The 26,823-nt window shown below is 42.3% G+C and overlaps 1 protein-coding gene across 1 annotated transcript in view; it reads left to right on the forward strand.

Moving 5' to 3' along the window:
- Positions 1–26,823, forward strand: part of sdk1a (sidekick cell adhesion molecule 1a) — an 827,262-nt gene that overhangs the window by 499,963 nt on the left and 300,476 nt on the right. Inside the window, exon 6 of the mRNA XM_060840817.1 lies at positions 11,583–11,694. Coding sequence (XP_060696800.1) covers positions 11,583–11,694 — 112 coding nt within the window. The remainder of the gene's footprint in view (positions 1–11,582; positions 11,695–26,823) is intronic.

Genomic DNA, 26,823 nt, shown 5'->3' on the forward strand with positions numbered 1-26,823 from the left:
TGCAGTTGGCCGGACAGGTGGTGATAGAAGGTTCAGGAGGAAGTGAGGACTGCAGATGCTGGAGATCAGAGCTGAAAATGTGTTGCTGGAAAGGCGCAGCATCCAAGGAGCAGGAGAATTGACGTTTCGGGCATGAGCCCTTCTTCAGGAATGAGGAGAGTGTGCCAAGCAGGATAAGATAAAAGGTAGGGAGGAGGGATTGGGGGAAGGGCGTTGGAAATGCGATAGGTGGAAGGAGGTTAAGGTGAGGGTGATAGGCCGGAGTGAGGGTGGGGGCGGAGAGGTCAGGGAGAAGATTGCAGGTTAGAAAGGTGGTTCTGAGTTCGAGGGTTGGGACTGAGACAAGGTGGGGGGAGGGGAAATGAGGAAACTGGAGAAATCGGAGTTCATCCCTTGTGGTTGGAGAGTTCCTAGGCGGAAGATGAGGTGCTCTTCCTCCAGCCGTCGTGTTGCTATGGTCTGGCGATGGAGGAGTCCAGGGACCTGCGTGTCCTTGGTGGAGTGGGAGGGGGAGTTGAAGTGTTGAGCCACGGGGTGGTTGGGTTGGTTGGTCCAGGTGTCCCAGAGGCGGCCGGTTAACCCAATTATTTATAGTGATGGTATATAAAGAACACTTTAAATCATTAGAATTGAAAATTGTACTGATCCAAAGAAGGTCTTTTCCCTTTATCTTGAGTCCCTCTTCGAATTTCTCTTGCTATAATTTATGAGTCAGAGAATTAGGTTGAAACATTGTAACCTTATACCACAACCAGAGTCATTGTAAGTCTCCACTGGGAGATTAATTCTGTAGATGCATGGCACAAATGTAAAAGCAATTAAGATTAATGGATAAAGAAAAGACTCGCCATGAATAAAACCTTAAAGTGTTGGATTACTGATAAAATCAGCCGATATGCAGAAGACCAATTTAGAAGGAAAAGTTTACAAATGAGGGAATAAAATGTCTGAAGCAAAAAGCATCCACCTGCCTTTATGAAACCTTTCTCACAGGGCTTCATGGAGCCATTTATTTTGGATATGTCCTGTGCTTTGATTGGACCCTTGCCCGAATATTTAAAATTTTTCTTCTTTGTACAAGTTAATTTTTACAATTATAGAGGCCTCAGTCTCAACCTCTTAATCAGTGACGATAAAGCTGAGTTCCAAATCTGTTGTACGCCTGATTTTCCAGACTGCATGTCTCTCAACATGTCCTGTCCCCTAGTAACTGTTTTTGGTCCAGAACATGTTTTGTGAACAGTATCATAAAGATTGAGAGCTGTTTGTCACTTAGCTACTTAGTATCAGCAGTGACCTCCAGGCTCCAAATGGTTTCTATGTTGTTGGAAGACTTTAAAAGGTTTTTAATTAAATCATACAAAGTCTATTTATTGTCCTTTCAGAAAACTTCTGTGGTCATTCCAGCAGGTATTGGCCGCAATGCTCTTTGTTTGTGGACAAGTTTAATTGGCTGCATTCTCACCTTTCCAAACACTGAACATAAGAATTTGCAGCTTGATAAAAACAACGCCATATCTTGTTATGACATGGAAAAAATACAATTGTTTTGATTTATGAGACACTGACTTGCAGTGGACACTTCATGCACTAGGGCTTATACAATCAATTTAAATTACTTATCTCAACACACTCCTTCCCCATAAAAACAAACTTTTGTGGATGCCCATAATTGGTACAAGGCACAGTTCTAGGCTAATGCTGTAACTGAATTGAAATGACATATTCCAGAGTACTTTTTAATTTCAATCAGTGCTGTTCCCATGAAAATGTGCAGATGTATACTGTGAACTTTTTTTTATCACAATTGTTATCGGTCCATTTATTTTACTCGTACAATAATTTATCATATATAACTATGAAATCTAAAATAGAGAATTGACTAAGTGAAAGGATGAAAGAACATTAGAAAAATGTAACTAGTGGAGTGTCACAAGGATCATATTTAATTTTTGCTTTTTGATGAGATTACAAAGTTACCCTTAATATTTAAAGGATAATATCTGCGAAATCCACTGCCACCCATTACTGACTATACGCTCATCTGAATACCCACATAAGTACTCATCCACGAAACATAGAGTTGCACGGCACAGAAATAGACCCTTTGGTCCAACCAGAAATCCTAAATTAATCTAGTCCCATTTGCCAGCATTTGACCCATATCCCTAAACACTACTTATTCATTTACTCATCTAGATGCCTTTTAAATATAATAGTTGTACTGGCTTCCACCACTTCCTCTGGCAGCTCATTCCATACGTGCACCACCCTTTGTGTGAAAACTTTGCCCCTTAACTCCCTTTTCAATCTTTCCCTTCTCACTTTAAACCTATGGCCTCTAGTTTTGGACTCACCTATCTTGTTGACACTGCTACCAATTATCTAGCACCAACTGTTTTCCTTGACAAGTCATCACCAAGGATTTTGTCATATTCATTCTATTTTGTTTTTGAGATTGGACACAATTGCTAGAAAAGAAAATGTAACCAGAATCATAACATCTATAAACTCTCAGACTACTTTTCAATTGCTACCATAATACCATTTTTAATACCTACTTACTGGATGACAAAGCTTCTTTTTCAGTCAATGGGACCTTGTAGATTTTGCCTTTTTTATAAACCTAGCTGCTCTCAAGGACCTTAAAGTCCAGGTAACTGGTCCTTGACTGTTCACCTTATCCATACCCCTCATGATTTTACAAACCTCTCCACGGTATATAGCCCCAGCCTTTTCTACCTCAAACCCTGGCAACATCCTTGTAAATCTTTTCTGAACCCTTTCAATTTTTGTAACATCTTTTCTACGTCAAGGAGACCAGAATTGAATGCACTATTCTCAAACCACATTCACACTTCACAGATGCCTAGGAAATAAACCAAGTTGATTCAGTGGAAAAGCTCAAACTATACGATGAAATACTCTGGTAAGCTGTCATTTAAATGAGAATAGAAATTTCATTAATTCTACAGTACAGGCCAGAACTATTATGGCTATTTTTAATGACAAACGTACGTAAGGGCAAACAAAACCCAAGCTGTGAGAATCCAATTTGGTAGTAGTAATATATACTGCATGAAAAATGCAACTGTGGTACTGACCTGATGTCTCAAGAATTGGAGGAGTGATTTGGTATGACCTGGTAGTCTGAAGATACTTAAGAATCAAAGGATATAATTTTAAGAGGTTTACTTTATTTACATGAGGAAAGGGTACAGGCAGAAGGTATAATGTTGAGTATGCAGGAAAAGCAGCAAAAATGAACAAAACTAAAAATATAATTAAATGGTTTAACAAATGAACAGTTCTATACAAGCACTCCTGGGGGAAGCATTAATACTACTGCTAGTATTAATATAAAAATAGAAATTTAAGAATTAGCAAGGCAGAAACTCACTCCATTTTGTACATATATAAATAAATGTACGTGCAAGACAAAACATTATTGCAAGTACTGCTCCCTCATCAGTCCTATTCATGGCTAGAGCATAGCCTATGAAGTTGATAACATCCTTCCCCAAACCAAATTTCTCATCTACATTCTTCTTAGTTGTTTTCTTAGAGTCAGTGCTATCCCAAGTCATGAGATCATTTTCATCAGAAACAGAAGCACACTGCAAAACTTTCTAAATCTATTTTTTTCCATTAAAACAAATTGGATGAGAAGACTTGGTATTCTACAGTGACTCACCTCCTGACTCCAGAAACCTATTCAATCATCTGTAAGGCACATTAGAAGTATGATGAAATATTCTCCAGCAGCAGTTCCAACAACACAGAAGAGGTTTGATTCCATCCAGAATAAATCAAACACTGTCATCCGCCTAACAATGTGGAAAGTTGACCGGGTATGTCCTGCACACAAAAAAGCAGAACAAATACAAACCGGTCAATTTATCATCCTGTCAGTCTTTGTTTGATCATCAGTAAAGTGATGGAAGGTGTCTTTGACAGTGCTATCAATCGGCACTTGCTTAACAACAACCTACGCGTTATCCAGTTTGGGTTACGCCAGGTCCATTCAGGTCCTAACCTTATTACAATCTGGGCTCAAACATGGACAAAAAAGCTGAATTCCAGAGGTGAAGTGAGAGTGATGGCCTTTGATACCAAAGCTGCATTTGAGCCGGTGTGACATCAAGGAATCCCTTGGCAAGGGATTCAAGATGACGACAACCCAGTAGGTCTGCTATGCTGAGCTTTGCACCAGAATCCAGACTTAATGTGCTGGAAATAACCATTTTCTGACCCTAGAACTATCTAATATTAGTTGGAAATTGTTAAGAAACTGACCAAATGGAAGGGAGCACGCGGATCGCATCAGGCAGGGACCCCCCCTGCAACAATGAACACACCCGTGGCTGCAGCGTCAACCCCTGCGACCGACCCAGGGGACTCACCTATGGAGTAAAGCTTGATCTCGGAGTTCGTGAAACTCCGAGAGAAGATCGATTCGTCGATGGAGGAGACCCGGGCCAGGCTTGATTTGATCTCAGTCATGCTGCAGAGGCATGACCAGGAGATCCAACGTCTCGGGCAGTGTGTCGGGCAGTGTCTCGAAAATCAAGGTCGTCGGAAGAATATCCGTTTGGTGGGGCTTCCTGAATGGGAGGAAGAAGGCCAGCTCATCAGCTTCTTGGAGCAATGGCTCCCACAGTTTGAGGCTAGAAGTTGAAGTAAAAAGTGAGGTCTGCAGATGCTGGAGATCAGAGCTGAAAATGTGTTGCTGGTTAAAGCGCAGCAGGTCAGGCAGCATCCAAGGAACAGGAAATTCGACGTTTCGGGCAAAAGGATTCCTGATGAACCAGCAACACATTTTCAGCTCTGGAAGTTGAAGTAGGCCGGGTGTGGGTCGAGCGGGCCTACCGGGTCGCAGTGCACAAGCCCAGATTGGACCAGCGCCCCTGTCTGGTCCTAGTGTGACTCCAGCACTACAGAGACAAACAAATGATGCTGGGATCCTCTAGAGTGCTGGGGAAGGATCCTCAGGCTCTGATATGTAAAGGAGCACGAATTATGCTTTCCCAGAACTTCTCTCCGATCATGATTCGTAAGAGGAAAGCCTCTGATGAGGTAAAAAGGCAGTTGAGGGAGTTGAATATCCAGTATTGCATTAGATATTTGGCGATACTGCGGTTCAGTCACAGAGGGTCCGTGTTCAATTTTGACTCACTGAAAAAGGCAAAGGACTTGTTGGATACTTTAAAATAGACTGACTGGCTTGAACAAAACGGACAGTTATGTTTATTTTGTTTTTTTTTCTATTATTTGCCTGGTTTATCTAGTTGTTGGGGGAGTGGTCTTTTTTAAATATATTTAGGTGTCATAATTATTTCCCTTTTTATCCTCTCTTCTCCCTTCTCTCTCACTTCCCATCATCCTTTGTATTCCTGGGTTTTCTTATTTCCTTTTGTTGTTCTTCTCTGATTTGGGATGAGAGTCAGGGAGTGGGGCAGTGGGGAGAGGTTAGATATTCTTTTTTGTTCTACCAAAAGTGCCTCGGGCTACAGTATGGAGGGGACAGGTTGAGTGCCCACTTTTAACCTTCTTGTTATAAGATGTTGGTTTTATTTTTCTTACTTTGTGTTGTCTGGGGCGGGGGCATGGCTTTAGCTGGAAGGAGCCATGGTGGGGCTAATGGGTGATATGAATGCTCCCTGTGGACAAGGGGAAAAGTTTCCTTTCATTTGTTATATGTTGGTATGTCATAGAAGTAGCTGTTCCAAGTTTTGATTTGGTGGTTTTGGAAGTTGCATTTTTAAACTTGTACAAACTATTTTTTGTTTTTACTCTGCATGCTGTGAGTGGGATTCTTCCTCCTGAGAGGTCACAGACTGTTTCGGATGATCATGGCTTGCCATTTGTTTAAATGGTGCACTTGGAATGTTAAGGGGAGTCATTCACCAATTAAGAGAAAAAAGATACTGTCAAACTTTAGAAAAGAGATGGTCGATGAAGCCTAGTTGAAAGAAACACATTTAACCGATAAGGAACATTTGAAGTTGCAACAGGGAGGATTCGGCCAAGTATTTTTCTCATCCTTTAATTTGAAAAGTAGAGGAGTTGCTATTCTCATCCGGAAGAACCTCCTGTTTCAAATGCTAGGCCAAATTAAGGATGAGTGCAGGATGGAAAGGAATATGGGATTCTGAATGTATATTGCCCCCACCCCCACCCCGGCACATCCCCTTTAATTCTTAACAGATGCACTTTCTAGATTGATGGTCCTTGAGGTGCGTCATACAAATATAGGGAGAGATTTTAATTATATTATTGACCCTAAAGTTGACAGGATGCCTAGGGGTCTTGCGGATATGTCCCTGCAGTCCAGGCAGTTGATGGACCTGAACAGGGAGTTGGGGTTGGTGGACATGTGGAGATGTATTCACCCCAAAGGTAGGCATTTTACCTGTTTTCCTAATCTGTGTGAATGCGATATTAGAATTGACATTTTTTTTTGTCCCATCAACTTGGTGCTGTCTTGCAGAAAAGGAAACGTAGCCATTTTTGATCATGCGAGAATATGCATGGAGGTCAAGGCCGGTGGTAGCGGGATGGACTCCTGGCAATGGCGTATGGACTCTTTCCTCCTGAAAGATAGCAAGTTTATAGAGTATTTTTTGAGGGAGTTTAAAATATTTTGGGATATTAATTTAGGTACGGCCAGAAATCCATCGGTGCTGTGGAAGACTGCCAAGGCCTTTGCGCAGGGTTTGATTATTTCTTATTCTGCGACCCGGAAGGGACAGAGGGGAGAACAGCAACGTTTGCTTGAGGCTCGCCTAAAGGCAGCTGAGTTAGCATACTTTGACAGACTATCTGTAATTAAATTGCAGCAGATTACAGCCCCTAGGGCTACTTTGAATGCTGCATTCACCCAGACAGCAAAGAAAGAAATCTCTTTTACGAAAGAGATTATTTGAGTATGATTCCGGGTGTAACCTCAGAGCAGGCGTCCCTTCTGAATGCCCCCCTGATGATTCAGGAAATTCAGGAGGCGGTGAGGCTGCTCCAGAGTGGTAAAGCGCTCAGTCCAGGCAGATTTCAAAGTGAGTTTTCTGAAGAGTTTATAGACAAGCTGGCTGGGCCGCTATTGGATATATACAATTACTCATTCGGTCAGGACTGCCTCCCATCTTCTTTGAGAGAAGCAAATACTTCTCTTATTCGTAAGAAAGGAGAGGCCCCAGACAATTGCACTTCTTACAGGCCCATATCGTTATTGAATGTGTAATTCTAAAATCCTGTTGAAAATGCTGGATAGGGTATTGCCTTTTATTGTAAAGTAGCAGCAGAGAGGTTTTATTAAGGGTCTTAGGTCTACCAACAATATTAAAAGAGTACTAAATATGATCCAAATATGCCAGCAAAGATTGATCCCTGCATGCAGGGAAAGCATTTGATTGAGTGGAGTCGCACCTCTCTTATGTCAGAATGGTTTGGTTGTGGAGGGGTTTTTTTTTGCCAAATGGGTGGCAGTGTTGTATAATGATCCAAAAGCAGCAGTTCTCAGTAATGGTATAAAGTCACATAGTCTTAGTGTCGACAGAGGCTGCCATCAAGGGTGCCCTCTCTTAACACTATTATTTACATTGGTGATAGAGCAACTGGTAGAAACCATCTGGACGCATCCCAATATAACTGTCCTGGAGATAGGGTCAGGCAGGCATAATATCAACCTCCATGCAGGTGACATCCTTCTCTTTTCAACTGATCCAATGACATCTGTGCCGTGCTTAATACAAGTGATTAATCTATTTGGTTTTCAGGGTATAAAATTAATTTCATGAAATTGGAGACCATGCCTGTGGGGGGCCTTGCTGGTAAATCCAAATTTGGGGATGGAACTCGTTTCCCTTTCCGGTGGTCACAGGGAAGTTTTCTGTATTTAGGTATTTTTATCACCTCGGTCTTCAATCAATTATATAAAGCCACTATGTGCAGTTGTTAGAGAAGATAAGGCAGGACCTTCGGCACTGGGAAGATCTTCTGATAGCTTGGTTGGGCAGAATACCTCTGGTTAAAATGAATTTTTTGCCTTACTTATTATATCCCATGCCGATGCTCCCTTTGATGCTGCCAAAGCAAACACTATGCTGGTTTTACAGTTGGCTTGGATTTTTTATCTGGCCTCATAGCGGCCTCTTATTAAGCTGGATGAATTGCAGCTTCCGCAGGTGAGGCGGGGTTTAGATTTTCCAGACTTAAAGAAATACCAGTTGAGCTCTTTACTATCATATGTGGCTGAATGGACCTGTCAGGACCCGCAATCAATCTGGTTGGACATTGAGGCATCCCAGACAAAATGCCCACTGATTAATTTGTTGTTTATGTTAAGATGGGTAAAAGGTGAGGTCGATGAAGGGCTTATGCCCGAAACGTCGAATTTCCTGTTCCTTGGATGCTGCCTGACCTGCTGCGCGTTAACCAGCAACACATTTTCAGCTATGGTTAAGATGGGAACTGTTATGGACCGCTGTAGAAACCTGATTCTCCTAAACACAGTTTAAACATGGACAATGATGCGGCAGGGTGAGAGCAATTTACAAAAACTTGCCCTTTCACTCCCATAGTGGAAATGTTGGGATTCCAGCTGGCATCGATGGACTCTGGCTTTAAGTTCTGGGTGTCCAGAGGAATCTTCAGTTTGGGGGATCTATTTGACAGAAAGGTCATGATGTCCTTCGAGCAGCTGAGTTAGAAATTTGAGCTACTAGGAGAGATCTCGTTCAGTACTTGCAGGTTAGAGACCTTATACAAAAAAAGACTACATTGATGGTTAGTCCCTACAAGTCGGATATGGAGAAGATAGTGCTCCAGTCGATGGGCGCACTCTCGGTTAGCATGCTATCGCTTGTTAGGAAATAATGTTTTGAAGGACATTGAGCAGCTGTACAGAACCTGGACTCAAGAATTCGGGGTGGAAGTCTTGTCAGAGATGTGGGGTGATATCTGGAAAAATGTTATGAAGGTCTCGATTTGCAATAGAACCCAGGCTATTCAATTGAAGGTACTTCATAAGGCTCACTTGGCACCGGAATGGCTTGTGAACTTTTAAACATGAGTGACCTCAATGTGCCTCATGTGTAAAGTGGAAGTTAGCACTCTTAATCATTGCTTGTAGTCATGCCACAAGCTTCGTAGGATGCCATAGTGACTGTTTTGGAAGAGATTTTGGGAACTGAGGTTAAGTTGGATCCAGTGTTCCTCCATTTGGGTCTTACAAATGCTCCCTCTTTGGATGTGCAAGGGAAGAAATTGTTTAATATTCTTTCATTCTGTGAGAAGAAGAACATTCTAATGAGCTGGGTATCAGAGAATCCCCGAGGACTTTCAAGCTGCCATAGGTTAGTTGTGGATTACATCCCCCTGGACTTATATGTATGGTGCACCAGAAAATGGAATTGTTTTACAGAACATGGCAATCCTTTTTGAATTCTATTGATGCAGACTTGTCAGCTATACTGATCAGGGCTTTTGTGCAGCCATGAGGGTGGTGTCTGGCAGTCCCAGGGCCCCTGGGGGAAGAATCCTGAATAAGTATGGGTCTGCTTACTATTGCTCCCAATTGTGGGAGCTTCGGTGGGATTGCGCTGAGTGTAGTAATTTAATTACATATAATTTAAGTTACCTTGTTAGAACTTGGTTTAATTTTATTTTGTTTATTTATCTTTCTTATTCTTTTTCCTTGGTTATTTATTGAATTGTAGTTTTTGTAGAGTTTTTTTCTGGGTTTTTTTGTGTTTTGGTAGTTTGTGGAGTAGAGTAGTAGTTTGTTTCCCGTTGTTGTTATTATATTATAAAGTTGTTCCACTATTTTGTAATGGTTTTGTAATTTTGTAAAAAAACTTAAAATCTATTTTTTCAATAAAATTATTTTTTTTAAAAACATCCTTGGCAAAATGAGAATCAATAAGAATTAGGGGGATTCATACCTATCCCATAGGAAGAAGGTTATGGTTGTGGAAGTCAGTCATGTCAACTCTAGGACATCTCTGCAGGAGTTCCTCAGAGCAATGTCCTAGGCCCAACAATTTTCAGTTGTTTCATCAATGATCTTCTCTTCATCATTAGGTCAGAAGTGGGGATGTTCACCAATGACTGCACAATGTTCAGCACCATTTGCAACTCGTCAGATACTTAAGTAGTCAATGTTCAAGACCTGGACAATATGCAGGTTTAGGTTGACAAATGGCAAGTAACATTCATGCCACAGGCAATTACCATCTCCAGTAAGAGACAATATAACCACTGTCCCTTGACTTTCAATGGTATTGCCATCACTGAATCACCCACTGTCAACGTTCTGTGGATCACATTGACCAAAAACTCAACTGAACTCACCAAATAAAGACAGTGGCTACAAGAGCAGGTAAAAGACTCAGAATACTGTGGCAAGTAACTTAGTTCCTGACTCCTCAAACCTTCCACAAGTCGGGGGTGTGATGGAATAGTCCCCAGTTAGCTGATGGGTGTCGCTCCAAGAACATTCAAGAGGCTTAACACTATCCTGACAAAGCAGCCTGCTTGATTTGCGCAACATCCACACCCTCCACGACCAACACTCAGTAGCAAAGTAGCAAAGGTGTGTGCTATTTACAAGATGCACTGCAGAAACTTGCCAAAGATGCTTAGGCAGCACCTTCCAAACCCATGATCCGGACCACTAGTAGGTCCCCCTCCAAGCCACTCGCTATCCTGACTTGGAAATATGAATAAATGTATTATGGGTCTGCCTACAGCGCATGGCCTGCAGCAGTTCAAGAAGATAGTCCACCACATTCTCAAGGGCAACTAGTGACTGGCAATAAATGCTGGCCAGCAATAACCTGTTTGATCTGCATCCTATACATTTGCATCCTTCTATAAATAAGGACACAATACACACTACTCCACAGTCAAGCCCACTTGACTAGCACAACATATCCACAAACATCCACCCCCCTCCACCATTAATGCTCAGTAGCAGCAGTGTGAACTATATATAAGAAGTACTGCAGAAACTTGCCAAAGATCCTGAGACAGGACCTTTAGAATCCATGATCACTTCGCTCTGGAAGGACAAGCACAGCAGATTCATGGGAACTGCCACCTCCAAGTTCTCCTCCAAAGCAATCACCATGCTGATTAGGAAATATCTCACCATTCCTTCATGTTACTCGGTCAAAACCCTGCAATTCTCTCCCTAATGGCATATTGGATCTGCCTACAGGACATGGACATGTGATGTGTAAATTCAATTTGCAGTGTTGGAATTTCAGGTTTGATGAATTATGTAATGTTTCCTTTATACCTAAAACTTTATGTTAAATGTTCCATTATTGGTAAAGATTTTCCTATTGTGGACAATGAGGGTCACACAGAAATATTAGAAACAATGTACATTTGTGCCAAAGTTTGAAGTTCAGGTTTTTGAAACAACCTGAAAGCTTAGTAAATGCAAGATGAAACATAATTGAGCCATTCAGTTGTTCATTTAATGAAGTAGGGAGAAAATCTAAAATTTCTGCTACAGAATTGGATTTTAAAAAAAAATCCTTTGTCTTTTGACCTCTGCTCATAACTTTCATTCTTTACAGATACTGAGGATCCAGCAGACCCTGTGGCACCCACAATTGTTGTTCCTCCAAAAAACACGAGTATAGTAGCTGGCACAAGTGAAGTTACTCTGGAATGTGTTGCCAATGCAAGGTGAGTAGAAGAAACAGCAAGGTCTTTATTGGAGTATGCTGGTCTATAAAAAGAAATGTAGCTATGTACTGATTACACAACTTGGATATTCTGTATGTCTTGTAAATGTCAGAAAATGTTCTAAGCTGACGATGGAAGAGAGGCAGTCAATCTTAATTTGATGTCATCAGAATTTTTTAAAAATAAATTTTTGAGCAATCCTTTGTTAGGGTCAAAGGTAATCCTTTCTAATATTGAGATTCTAATTTAGTCCTCAGCTCCAGAGAAAGGAATATATGTTTAGAACAAGAGAGCTACACACATAGAAAGTCATGCAGAAATATTATTGCTGCATTTGAGTTTTTTTATTTCCTCATGGGATTTTGGCATTTATTATCCATCCCTAATTGCCTACAGGGCTGTTAATAATCAATCACATTATTGTGGGTCTGGAGTCACATACAGGCCAAGCCAGGTAAGAACAGCAGGTTTATTTCCACAAGTACATTAGTGAACTAGATGGATTTTAAAAAAAAAATATTGTTATGAAATTAGTGGAAATGTTTATTAGGCTAGCTTCTTATTCCAGAACATTTTTGAAATCAGATTTTGCCATCTGCCATATGAGGTTCAAACCCATGTCCCCAAAAATTAGCCCGAGGTTCTGGATTACTGGTCCAGTGACATTGCACCACCAGCACCCCAAAGCAAAAATGAACGACTTTAAAGAGTAGTAACATGATAAAAAGCTGAAGGAATGGGGACAGGTTAAAGGAGGTAGATAAATATAAGAACTGGGTGGATGTTTGTTGTGGTAATAGTACCAGCCAAGTGACACAATTTTGTCTCATTTTTTGCTCCCACCTTAAATGCAGCCTGCAGTGTTTGGTTGCTCCTTGAATCCCCCAGACTTCTCCATACAGTCCAACACCACTTACTCATCAGAGAAACAACACAGAGAAGGAAGCTATGATTTTAAGGGAATAGAGACCGAAGAGAATGAGAAAGAGGGCCACAGACAGAGGATTAGAAACATTATTTTCTTGAATTTACTATTATTGTCATGAGTGATCACCAAAGAATAGTATTTTATAAAATCCTTTATTTCTTTCAAACACTTTACGCCAGCTGTTAATTATAAATTATTATACCTGCATTTATAATGACATTTGCTTGTATAAGCCTATCATACTGTAATTTCACCCTCTTGCCAATAGAAATACCGTAATATAACCTTGAGTAAAAGAGAGTACTTAAAAGTGTGACAATGTAAGTATAGACATAGTGATTTAGCTTGGAAATACACAAACTTTTAAGCCAACATATTTTCTCAGCCATGTTCTAGAGACTGTTGAGGTCAAAGCTATGCATTTACAATTATGAGATAAAGACTTTTGTTTTAATGCTCATCTGAGTTACATCTAGATTCCCCAGTCAAATTGACCGAGCTGTCAAATGCTGCAAATTAGGCAGGAATCTGTGAAGAAAATAGCTTTGTCCAATCGGCTATTGTATCTCTATCCTGATTTAGGTTCCTTTCTACTGGGTAACAACTGGTGACTCCTAACCATCTCCAGCATAAATACAAATGCAACCCATGGTAATTTTCAGGATCAACCATGCTGCAGAATAGCCAGGAGGCAAGTGCCAGTAGTCACCAGCAAAGAGGCAGAAGCCTCTGCCATATCCCCTTTTAGAGGGGCTTCTCAATAATCAACACTGATTCGTTCCGCTGGGCAGTATTCTATAACCTTGGATTAATTGGCCCTCTGATCAATACAGTCTCGGGACCTATTTTTGTCTCTTTCTCAAATGACAGTGCCACTATAGCACTGCCAGAATTTCCTTTAATGACAGCATTTAGCAGATGTAATGATACTTGGTCCAGGAGAATGATTGGGGAGGGATAGCAGATTGAAATCTGACTGAAAATAATGCACATCTGGACAACACCTCATATTATAAATGCCACAACCATTCACTATCTGCCCTGTCAGTTTTCTTCATTATTTCAAAATACTCAGAACTTTTCCAAAGATCGTAACCCAGGTCTACCCAGTCTTGCATCATAATACTTCTCATCATCCGAGATGAATTGTCTTCGGACTTTCTTCAGGATCCCTTTATGCTTCCTGATATTGATTCTTGAGCAGTAGTATCAAAGAAAATGAGGCTTTGTCTTAAGCCATGATGTAGTAAGGCATGAAGGCCACCCAGAAAGAGAACAATAAATGCCTCTTTCTGAATCTTTAAGTTATTTATCCTTTCTTAGGAAAGGGTAAAGGTAAACAAGACCTTAGTGATAGGAGACTTGATAGTTAGGGCGCAGACAGGAGGTTCTGTGGCCGCAAACAGGAATCCAGGTTAGTGTGTTGCCTCCCAAGTGCTAGAGTTCAGAATGTCTCAGAGCAGCTGCAGTACGTTCTCAAGGGGTAGGGTGAGAGTCAGAAGTCAGTGTAGATCTTGGCTCAAATGACAGGTAGAAATAGGTATAGATCCTGAAGAGTGATTTTAGAGAGCTAGGAAAACAGTCAAAAACCAGAACCTCATCAATGGTAATTTCCGGATTACTTCCGGTGCCATGTGCTACTGAAAGTAAGAACAGGAGGATATGGTAGATGAATGCGTGGCTAAACAATTGGTGCAGGGGGTAGGGATTCAGATTTTTAGATCATTGGGATCTTTTCTAGGACAGAGACGACCTGTTCAAGAGGGACAGGTTGCATCTGAACTGGAAGGGGTCCAATATCTTGGTGGCCAGGTTTGCTAGGGCTACGAGGGAGGGTTTAAACTAGATTTGCAGGGGAGTGGGATTTTCACCAATAGGGAGGCAAGTGTGAGGCTCAAAGGAGATACAGTAATCAGAAATAGTAAAGTGAAGAGAGAGGTCAGGCTGGAACATGACTGGGAACAAGGAATGCCTGCTGGATTAAATTGCAACTATTTTGATGCAAGAGGGTTGACAGGTAAGGCCGATGAACTCAGGGCATGGAAAGGTACATGGAACTGGGATGTTATAACTATTACAGAAACATGGCTAGGGGAGAACAGGACTGTCAGCTTAATGTGCCAGGGTACTGATGCTTGAGGTGAGACAGAGGTGGTGGAAACAGGGGAGGTGGAGTTGCATTTTTGATTAAGGCGAGTATCACAGCAGTGGTCTTAGATGAAATAACTGAAGGAGCATCCAATGAGGCTTTGTGGGTGGAGCTAAGAAATTAGAAGGGGATGGTGACATTCTTGGGTTGTACAAAAGTCCCCAGATAGTCAGCAGAAATTAGAAGAAAAAATATGCAGGGAGATTGGGGACACTTGCAGGAGCAATAGGATTGTCATAGTAGGGGATTTTAATTTTCCTAACATAGACTGGGACTGCCTTAGTTTAAGGGCTTAGATGGCGAAGAATTTGGAAAGTCCATTCAGGAGTGTTTCCTCAGCAGTATATAGAGGGTCCTACTTGAGAAGGGGCAAAACTCGACTTACTCCTGGGAAATAGGGTAGGACAGGTGACTGAGGTGACATTGGGGGAGCACGTTGGGAGCAGTGACCATAGTTCTACTAAAATAGTTATGGGGAGGGATTAAACTGGTCCACAGGTTCAAATTCTACATTGGGGAAAGGTGATTTTTGATGGAATTAGACAGGAACTTGCTGGGGTTGATTAGAGTAGTTTGTTTGCAGGCAAAGTGACCTCCAGCAAGTGGGAGGCCTTTAAAAGTAAGATAGCGAGAGTTCAACGTCTGTATGTTCCTGTGAGGGTGAAGGGCAAGGTTGGCAGGAATAGGAAATCCTGGATAACCAGAGATATTGAAGCTTTGACCAGATAAAGGAAAAAGCCTGGCTCAGGTACAGGCACCTGGGTTCAAGGGAATCCCTTGAGGTATTAAGGAGTACAAGTGTTGACTGAAGAAAATCAGGAGGGCGAGAAAGGGCACGAGATAGCCTTGGCTAAGAAGATTAGATATACTTGAAAGAACCTCTTTGAATCTAAAGAAGTTCTATAAGTATACTGAAGGAAAAGAATAACTAGAGAAAGAATAGGACCTGTCAAGGACCAAAGTGGACATTATGTGTAGAATTGCAGGAGTTGGGCAACGTCCTCAATGAATATTTCTCCCCTGTGTTTACCATGGAGAAAGACCTGAAGAGTTGGGAACTTGGGGAAGTTAGTGGTGATATCTTGGGGACAGCCCATATCACAGTAGAAGAGTTGTTGGGTGTATTAGAACGTATGATGGTGGATAAGTCTCCTGGTCCTGACGAGATATATCCAAGAACACTGCAAGAGGCTAGTGAAGAAATTGTGGGGGCCCTGGCTGATATTTCTGCATCATTGTTAGCCATGGATGAGGTCCCAGAAGAGGGGAGCAAATGTGCCCTTATTCAAGAAGGGCTGCAAAGAAAATCCTGGAAACTATTGACCAGTAAGTCTAACATCCATGGTAGGTAAGTTATTTGAGAAAATTCCGATAAAATATACATGCATTTGGAAAGACAGGGTTTGATTAGGAGCAGTCAGCACAGCTTTGTACATGGGAGGTGATGCCTCACAACTTTAAAAGAGTTTTCTTACAGATTAGAATCAGATTACAATTAGATCCCTTACAGTGTGGAAACAGGCCCTTCGGCCCAACCAGTCCGCACCAACCCTCTGGGGGTGTAATCCACCCAAACCCATTTCCCTCTGACTAATGCATCTAACTCTATGGGCAATTTAGTATGGCCAATTCACCTGACTGGCACATCTTTGGACTGTGGGAGGAAACCGGAGCACCCGGAGGAAACCCACGCAGACACAGGGAGAATGTGCAAACTCCACACAGACAGTTGCTCAAAGCTGGAATTGAACCTGGGTCCCTGGTGCTGTGAGGAAGCAGTGCTAACCAGTGAGCCACCGTGACGCCCATATTCTTTGATCAAGTGATCAGGAAGGTTGACGAAGGCAGGGCAGTAGGATTTCAGTATGGATTTCAGTAAGGCCTTTGATAAGATTCCACATGGTAGCCTGCTCTGGAAGGTGAGATTGTATGGAATCCAGGGGAACTGGCAAATTGGATACACAATTGGCTTGATGGTAGGAAGCAGAGGGTAATAGTGGAAGGATGCTTGTTGGACTGGAGGCCCATGACTCGTGGAGTGTCTCGGGTTGGTGCTGGGCCCATTACTGTTTGTTACCTATATCAGCGTTATGGATGAGAATGTACAAGGTATGATTAGTAAGTTTGCAAATAACACTAAAATAGGCAATATTGTGGACAGTGAGGAAGGTTATCAGAAAATGCAACAGGATCTTGATCAGCTGGGGAAGAGGGCCGAGAAATGACAAATAGATTTTAATGTAGATAATTGTGAGGTCTTGCATTTTCGGAAGTCAAATCAAGTTAGGAGTTTCATTGTGGATGATAGAGCCTTAAAGAGTGTAGTGGAACAGAGTGACCTTGGAGTTCAGGTGCATGGCTCTCTGAAAGTGGAGACACAGGTAGACAGAGCAGTGAAAAGGCTTTTGACACACTGACCTTCATCAATCAGGTCATTGAATATAGAAGTTGGAAAGTTATGTTGCAGTTGTTCAGGATGTTGGTGACATCACACTTGGAGTATTGTGTTCAGTTTTGGTCATCTTGCTACAGGAAAGATGTTATTAAACTGGCAAGAGTGCAGAAGAAATTTACAAGGATGCCAGGATTCAATGGTCTGAGTTATAGGGAGATGTTCGACAAAGTAGGACTTTTTCTTCAGGCGTAGGAGACTGAACTATGGTCTAGGGTGAGGTGGGGGAAGGGGAAATGACGAAACTGTTGAAGTCCACATTGATGCCCTGGGGTTGAAGTGTTCCCAGGCGGAAGATGAAGCGTTCTTCCTGCAGGCGTCTGGTGGTGAGGGAGCAGTGGTGAAGGAGGCCCAGGACCTCCATGTCCTCGGCAGAGTGGGAGGGGGAGTTGAAATGTTGGTGCAGTTGTCCTGGAGATGTTCCCTAAAGTGCTCTGCTAGGAGGTGTTCAGTCTCCCCAATGTAGAGGAGACCACATCGGGAGCAACGGATACAATAAATGATATTGGTGGATGTGCAGGTAAAACTTCGATGGATGTGGAAGACTCCTTTAGGGCCTTGGATGGAGGTGAGGGCGGAGGTGTGGGCGTAGGTTTTGCAGTTCCTGCGGTGGCAGGGGAAGGTGACAGGATGGGAGGGTGGATTGTAGGGTGGCGTGGACCTGACCAGGTAGTCACGGAGGGAATGGTCTTTGCGGAAGGCAGAAAGGGGTGGGAAATATATCCCTGGTGGTGGGGTCTTTTTGGAGGGGGCGGAAATGTCGGAGGATGATTTGGTTTATGCGAAGGTTGGTAAGGTGGAACAGGGGCATTCTGTCCTTGTTACGGTTGGAGGGGTGGGGTCTGAGGGCATGGGTGCAGTATGTGGATGAGATGCGTTGGAGGGCATCTTTAACCATATGGGAAGGGAAATTGCGGTCTCTGAAGAAGGAGGCCATTCTGGTGTGTTCTGTGGTGGAACTGGTCCTCCTGGGAGCAGATACGGCGGAGGAATTGGGAATACGGGATGGCATTTTTGCAAGAGGTAGGGTGGAAAGAGGTGTAATTCAGGTAGCTGTGGGAGTCGGTGGGTTTGTAAAAAATGTCAGTGTCAAGTCGGTCATCATTAATGGAGATGGAGAGGTCCAGGAAGGGGAGGGAGGTGTCAGAGATGGTCCAGGTAAATTTAAGGTCAGGGTGGAATGTGTTGGTGAAGTTGATAAATTGCTCAACCTCCTCGTGGGAGCACGAGGTGGCGCCAATGCAGTCATCAATGTAGCGGAGGAAGAGGGGAGTGGTGCCAGTGTAATTACGGAAGATCGACTGATCTACATAGCCAACAAAGAGACAGGCATAGCTGGGGTCCATATGTGTGCCCATGGCTACCCCTTTGGAGGAAGTGGGAGGATTCGAAGGAGAAATTGTTAAGGGTGAGGACCAGTTCAGCCAAACAAATGAGTTTGTAGGTGGTAGGGTACTGTTGGGGATGTCAGGAGAGGAAAAAAAGGAAGACTTGGAGGCCCTGGTCATGGTGGATGGAGGTGTAGAGGGATTGGATATCCATGGTGAAGATGAAGCATTGGGGGCCGAGGAAACGGAAGTCTTGGAGGAGGTGGAGTGCGTGGGTGATGTCTCGAACATATGTGGGGAGTTCCTGGTGTAGCGGGGATAGGACAGTGTCGAGGTAGGTAGAGATGAGTTCAGTGGGGCAGGAGCATGCTGAAACAATGGGTCGGCCAGGGTGGTCAGGCTTGTGGATCTTGGGAAGGAGGTAGAACTGGGCAGTGCGGGGTTCCCGGACTATGAGGTTGGAAGCTGTGGGTGGGAGATGTCCTGAAGTGATGAGGTTCTGTATGGTCTGGGAGATTATGGTTTGGTGATGGGTGTGGGGTCATGGTTGAGGGGGTGGTAGGAAGAGGTGTCCTCGAGTTGGCGTTTGGCTTCAGCGGTGTGGAGGTCAGTGTGCCAGGGGAATCATATTGACGTGTATAAGATCATGAGAGGCATGGATAGGGCGAATGCACTCCTTTTTTTCCCAGAGCTGGGGATTCAAGGACTAGAAGGCATCAGTTTAAAGTTAGAGGGGAAAGAAGAAATGGGTACCTAAGGGACAATGTTTTTACACAGTGGTTGATATGCATATGAGATGAGCTGCTAGCAGACATTGTTCAGGCAGGTACATTAACAACACTTAAAAAGTATTTGGACAAATACATGGACAGGAAAGGTTTTGAAGGATATGGGCCAAGTGCAGGGAAATATGGTTAGCGTATATCGACATTTTGATCGGCATGGATGAGTTTGGCCCAAAGGCTTGTCTCTGTGCAGCAGCACTCTATGACCCATGCTATGCACCCTGCTCCCCTATGAACCCAAAAAACACACAATTGACTACAATAGGGTCTTTACACACTGACAGTTTAGAGTCATAGAGTCATACAGCATGGAAACAGACCCTTCGGTCCAACTCGTCCATGCCAACCAAGTTTCCCAAACTAAACTAATCCCATTTGCCTGTGTTTGGCCCATATCTCTCTAAACATCTCCTACTCAGGTACCCATCCAAATATCTTTTAAATGCGATAACTGTACTTTTCTCTGGCAGCTCTCTGTGAAACTGTGGCCTGTCAGGTTCCTTTTAAATTTTCCTCCTCTCACCTTAAAATTATGTCCTCTAGTTTTGAATACCCCTATCCTAGGGAAAAGATCTTTGCTATTCGCTTTATTTATGTCCTTCATAATTTTATAAACCTCTATGAAGTCATCCCTCAACTCATACTCTCCAGTGAAAGAAGTCCAAACCTATCCAACCTCTCCTTGGAACTCATACTCTTCAGTTCTGCTAACATCCTTGTAAATCTGTTTTGCGCTCTTTTCAATTTAATAATATTCTTCCTATCATTAAGCCATGCAAAAACATTTGGTCACAGTGTATAATGATGTGGAATCACACATAAAATTTTTCACTTGACAAATTACCAAACTAGGCTGTTTCATTGTATTCTGTCCCAAAAACTGAAAAATTTATCCCTTTCTCAGCTTTCATTGAGCTGCTTTTTTTATTAGCTATCAAAGAATTTTAAACTTCAAAAGGGGTTGCAGTAGCAAAGGGATCTGGGTGTGTATGTGCTTAAACCATTGAAGGTGGCTGAATGGTTTTGTATGACTCCAAGACTCAATGACAGATTGAGAGAATGGCTAATAAAACATACAGTATCCTAGCCTTTATTAATAGAGGCGAAAGCAAAAAGGTTTTCCTAAAATAGTAATAAAACACTGATTCAGCCTCAACGACAGTATTGCATCCAGTTCTGGGTGCTATAGTTTCAGAGGTATGTGAAAGACATTAAAACATTAAAATGTTGAGAGATTGCTTCCGACAATGAGGCACTTCGTCTATGTAGACAAATCGGAGAAGTTTGCTCCTTTTCCATGGAAAAGGGAACGTTGAGGCGAGATTTGGTTGAGGTGGTCAAATTCACAAGAGGTCTGGATAAAGCATAGATAAGGAGAAACATGATCATTTTGGTGGAAGGATCAAGGTTGAGAGGGCACAGGCTTAAGATGATATGTAAAAGAAACAATAGTTTAGTATGTGAAAATTGCATCTCATGATTGTAACAAGATCAGCCAGGTGGACCTCATAGGATAGGAGCTCCCTGATTGGGACTGTTAATCTGGTCTAATCAGGGAGCCCTGGCTGACACAGATAAGAATAGGACTCTTTTCCTGGTGGTGGAAATTGAATAAAGATTTGTACACCTTGTCTCTCACTGTGTCTCACACCTGCACACACACACCATGGGTGCTGGGGATAAAAATAATAAGCACTACCGCAGTTAGGCGGTAGTGTGGGGGTTAATTAAAAAAAAAATGAAAAAAAAATAAACAGGAGAATTGCCCTTTGATAAAAGAAAGAAAAAAGAAAAAGAAATGAAAAAAGAAAAAAAAAGAATAGGACTCTTCACATGTTAACAAAGGGTAACTTGGCAATGGGATCATTATTTGGGAACCTTGATTCATTCAATCTTGCCATCAAATACTGTGCTCAGTATGTGCAGATAATGCATTTTTTTTTCTTAGCAAATGACATTGGGGCAAGTGCAAGGAAAATGAATAATTTTGCTGACAACCCATTGAACCCAACTTTTCCGGTTATTTTAGGAGCCTGACTTTCCTTGAGACACCAGATGCTGAAACCTTTTGAGAGTTGATGGATTTAGTTAAGGAATATTTCAATTCCAAGCCCCTCCTAATTCTGATATTCTATTGCGTTTTTTCAGTAGTTTGGGTACCTGGGAAATCCAGATTTTTGGCTAAGTTAAGATGACTGGCAGAGACATGCGACTTTGGTTTAATCCTTAATGAGATGCTGAGAGACCATTTGGTATCTGAGATTAATGATGTAGCCATGCAAAAATGTCTCCTAGCTGAATGCCATCTCTATTTCAGTCACTATAACTGATTTTATCATAGGAAAATGCAACAAGGGGAGCATATGAGTTGCAGGATATTCCAATAGAAGTGGGCATCCTTACTAGTCCGACTGAGTTTGTGGGACACCACATGTGAGAAGACAATTACATCGCCTCACTCAGGTTGCATCCTGAACAGAAGGACTCTCAGTCAGCCCAAACCAAAACCCCAAAGCATAGACTAGCCTCGGCCAAATGGTTAAAATGTTCTTCAGGATCCAGTCTGCAAGCCATGTAGTTGATGCCAGTATGCAAACTCGAGACAGCAAAAGAGCCCTTGTAGACCTAAATTGAGTAAGACTGCTCATAAGCTTGTATCCAGGAGAGTGCACACCCTAGAAAGTCCACTCACATCTGAATTAGAACAGTCAAGTTGCTTAGAAATATCCAAATCAGAACCAATAAAAATAAAGTCTGGTTAAGTGGTCACCTGGTTCTAATGGAAGTTGATACCAGCGTGGTCATTTCAGTGATTGTAAAACCAATCTTAAACAAGATTCACTCTGGACTCCAACTGTTAAGTTTTAGCAAGACCTTGAGTAGACTGAGAGCCTTGTGCCAGGGAATCTTGATGTTGGTTTTCTCGCTGAGTTGGAAGGTTCGTCTTCAGATGTTTCGTCACCGTGCTAGGCAACATTTTCAGTGAGCCTCCGGATGAAGCACTGCTGATGTTTCCTGCTTCCTATTTATATGTTTGGGTTTCATTGGGTTGGTGTTGTCATTTCCTATGGTGATGTCATTTCCTGTTCTTTTTTTCTCAGGGGGTGGTAAATGGGGTCCAAGTCAGAGTTCTGGTTGAAGTGCCATGCTCCTCAAGGCATGACATTCCAACTGGAACTCTGTCATCAGACTCATTGACTTGGACCCCATTTACCATCCTCTGAGAAAAAAGAATAGGAAAAGACATCACTATAGGAAATGACAGCACCAATCAAAGCAAACCCAAACATAGGAAGCAGGAAACATCAGCAGTGCTTCGTCTGGAGGCTCACTGAACATGTTACCTAGTATAGTGACAAAGCGTCCTAAAATGACCCTTTCAGCCCAGTGAGCAAACCTACATAAAGAACCTTAACCTGAGCTACAAATCTTCTCAAAACTCACTACCAAGCAATCTTTATAGATTCAGGATGCAACTTTGTTTCCAATCTTGTCTGAGAAGTAGCTGGTTTAGTGACCACTCATTGTAGTAAAATGCTCGGGTTCAAGTGTGATGGGATAAAATTAATTGAGAAGGATTCACCAAAATTGGTTTAATATCCGTTGATTAGAAAATGGCTGTCTGAGTAAAGTTCTAATTAAATACGCAGAAGATTTCCAGGAACGTCTAGGGACTATCAAAGGAGCCAAAGCCACCTTGCATGTTAACTGGGAAGCAGTTCCTTGATTCTGTATGGCCCACCCATTGCCATTTGCCTTATGGGCAAAAGTGGAGGCAGAAATCAGGAGGCTGGAAAGTGAAGGAATCATCAAACCAGTCCAGTTTATGAAATAGACAGCACCGGTCGTACTGATTGTGAAGCCCAACAGGTCAATCAGTACGACCGCTGCTGTCTGTTTCATAAACTGGACTGGTTTAATGATTCCTTCACTTTCCAGCCTCCTGACTTCCGCCTGTACTTTGCAAGGATTTTAAACAAATGGTAAACAGCTTCTCACAGCTGGATAAATCTCTCTCCACCCTTCAGGCACTCTGCCTGTATTCCTGATTAAGGGCTTTTGCCCGAAGTGTTGATTTTCCTGCTCCTCGGATACTGCCTGAACTACTGCGCTTTTCCAGCACCACTCTATTCCGGAATCTGGTTTCCAGCATCTGCAGTCATTGTTTTTACACAGCTGGATAAATACCCAATCCCTCGCATTAGAGGATTTATACACAATGCTGGCAGGGGTTAATAAAGCTGGACATAAACTATGCATACTTGCAATTGTGGTTAGCTGAGGATTTCCAGAAGTATGCTACAAATAATATCCATAAGGATTTGTTCCAGTGTACCATTTGGTGTGTTGTTAGCTAGTGTGAAGGTAAAGCGAGAGAGATCAAAGATGTCCGCGCTTACCCATTTTTTTGGAGCTTATGTCTTTCCTTGGGCTGAAGATAGGATTTATAATCATCATAGAAAGGAGTAATTTGATTAGGGATAGTCAATACAGATTTGTGAAGGGTAAGTTGTGCCTCAAACCTTATTGAGTTTTTTGAGAAGGTGACCAACAGGTGGGTAAGGATAAAGTGGTTGATGTGTGCATGGATTTAAGTAACGCATTTGATAAGGTACTTCACGGTAGGCTATTGCACAAAATATGGAGGGATTAAGGGTGATTTAGCTGTTTGGATCAGAAATTGGCTAGATGAAAGAAGATGGTGGTTCTTGATGGGAAATGTTCATCCTGGTGTTCAGTTACTAGAGCTGTACCACAAGGATCTATTTTGGGGTCACTACTGTTTGTCATTTTAATAAATGACCTGGATGAGGGCATCGAAGGATGAATTAGCAAGTTTGTGGATGCCACTAAGGTCGGTGGAGTTGTGGACAGTGCGGAAGGATGATGCATGTTACAGAGAAACATAGATAAGCTGCAGAGCTGGGCTGAGAGGTGGTAAATGGAGTTTAATGCAGAAAAGTGTGAGGTGATTCACTTTGAAACGAGTAACAGGAATAAAGAGTACTGGGCTAATGGTAAGCTTCTTGGTAGTGTACATATTTATAGATTCCTGAAAGTTGCCACCCAGTTGGTAGGGTTATTAAGAAGGCATATGGTGTGTTAGCTTTTATTGGTGGAGGGATTGAGTTTCTGGGGAATGAGGTCATGTTGCAGCTGTACGAAGATTGCCACCAAATACTTGCTAAACTCCACCTGGGTCATCCCAGGGTTTCCAAAATGAAGATATTTGCAAGAAGATATGTGTGGTGGCTCGGGTTTGATGCAGACACAGCTGTGTTGGGAAGGTAATACACAGAATGCCAATAAGGAAAGAATTACTGCCAGCAGCTCCCCTACATTCATGGGAACAGCCAGGTAAACTTTGGAGTCAGTTACATATCAACTGTGCAGGTCCTTAGATGGTCTCAATGTCCTTAGTCACTGTGGACACCTCTCAAAGTGGCTGAAAGTGTATAGATTTCATTCAGGAAGGACAGGACGATGATAGAAAAGCTGCATGCATCTTCTGTAATACATGGATTCCCGGAAATATTGGTCACAAATAACAGGAATTTGAATATTTCCTAAAGTTGAATGGTACTCAACACTGAAGGGCACCTCTATAATCCGTCATCCAATGGCCTGGCAGAAAGAGCAGTTAAAACTTTGAAGGCAGGGTTAAAGGAGCAGCCTACAGCTCCACTAGATACCAAACTGTCCCATTCCTATTTGATTGTAGGATGAGCCCTTATGCAAGTGCAGGGCTACCTCCAGCAGAGTTGCTTTTGAGGCGATGACCATATGACAGTCTAAATCTGAACTTCCTGGCCCTGGAGGGGAGAATGAAACAGCATCAGAAATGCCAAAATCCAAATCAAGACTCTGCTAAGAAGAGATACCATTTACTTCGGGGGATAAGGTTTGGTGTACGAACCACAGGAATGGCCCCAAATGAATAAGAGGCATAGTCCATGTGAGGTGAGGTTCACGGACATATAAAGTTGGGGTTGGTGTGACTGTCTTGAACAAGCACATGAACCATCTGAAAGCTGTAAACTTGGGGCAAGAACAAAATGTGCTTGACCCGTCAGAACAGTCAGAATGATTGAAGGAATCTGTGGGTTTTTCCTCTCCGTCAAGCATTGGAGCGATCTTGGAATCTGAGATGGACACGCCAGGTGTCACTGCCTCAACGTCTTTGCCGCCAGAAGAAGAGAATAAACTTCTACAGACGTGCTCTGTGAGCAAGAGATGAGCTACTGTGCATTACACGCTACCTGGGTCTGAGGCAGAGTTGGAGGAACCTGACCCAATCCTAAAACACACCAGGAGGAGCTGCAAGATAAAGAACTGGCCTATGTCCTCAGCATCAGAGAGGGAGGGGAAAATAATGATTGTAACATGGTCAACCAGGTAGCCCTCATACAATATGAGATCCCTGAGTTAACCTGGTCCAATCAGGAGCACTAGCTGACATAAAAACAGGAATGAAGGATGGTGCTGAAAAAGCATAGCAGGTCAGGCAGCATCCAAGGAGCAGGAGAGTCAACATTTCAGGCATAAGTCCTTCATCAGAAACAGCATCAGAAATGCCAATGCTGAACCCAAGCCTCCACTAAGAGGGAGATACAGTTTATTTCAGAGGACAAGGTTTGGTATAGGAGCCACAGGAATGGCCCTGCAGAGTAAGAGACATGGTCAATGCAAGATGAGGTCCACTGACATACAGAATTCAGGTCAGTGCAATGGTCTTGAACAAGCATGTGGACCATAAGAAAGCTGTAAACTTGGGACTCCTGCATTCTACTCAATTCTTCTAAATTATTGGACCAGTCCAAGTAGAGGTTAGCTGATAACTTGCTAAAAGTGTTTAGGTCCAAAAACAAGTGCAGGAGAAACTCAGCAGAACTCCTGACAAAGGGTCACTGGACTCAAAACATTAACTTTTTTTTCACTTAACAGATGCTGCCAGACCTGCTGAGTTTCTCCAGCATTAGATTTTTTTTCAGATTTCTAACACTTGTGGTTCCTTTTTTAATCCTTATATGAAAGAGATTAATTCTTCTGTATCAACCATTTTTACAACACTCCTGGTAAAGTTAGAATTCATGTAGCACAGTTGGGTAACTGCCTTGGGCTTTTACCTGCAAAGTGGCCATAGACAGCTGTAGATGAAGCAGAATATCTTTGTCTCCTTTAACAAATTCCTAGTGGCCTTAATGGCTTATTTTCTGTATCTATATGAAATGTTTCATTTATATAAGTTTTCCTAGTTGAATTAAAATCAGCCTTTTTCTTCTTTAGAATTCAGTCTAATTACTGAAGACATCTTCAAGGCTGTTTTAGAGCATTATTCCTATATTTTTACAGGTCATTTATAGATTTAAAGCTAAATGTGGCAATCCAAGTGTTATAATTGGTGGCAGTAAATAATTTATCATTGAACTGTCAATCCATAATCTATTTTTATATCACAATATGAAAATGTTATTTTTGTTTTCACC

Source organism: Hemiscyllium ocellatum, chromosome 20 (genome assembly GCF_020745735.1).
Source record: "Hemiscyllium ocellatum isolate sHemOce1 chromosome 20, sHemOce1.pat.X.cur, whole genome shotgun sequence".
Taxonomy (NCBI): Eukaryota; Metazoa; Chordata; class Chondrichthyes; order Orectolobiformes; family Hemiscylliidae; genus Hemiscyllium; species Hemiscyllium ocellatum.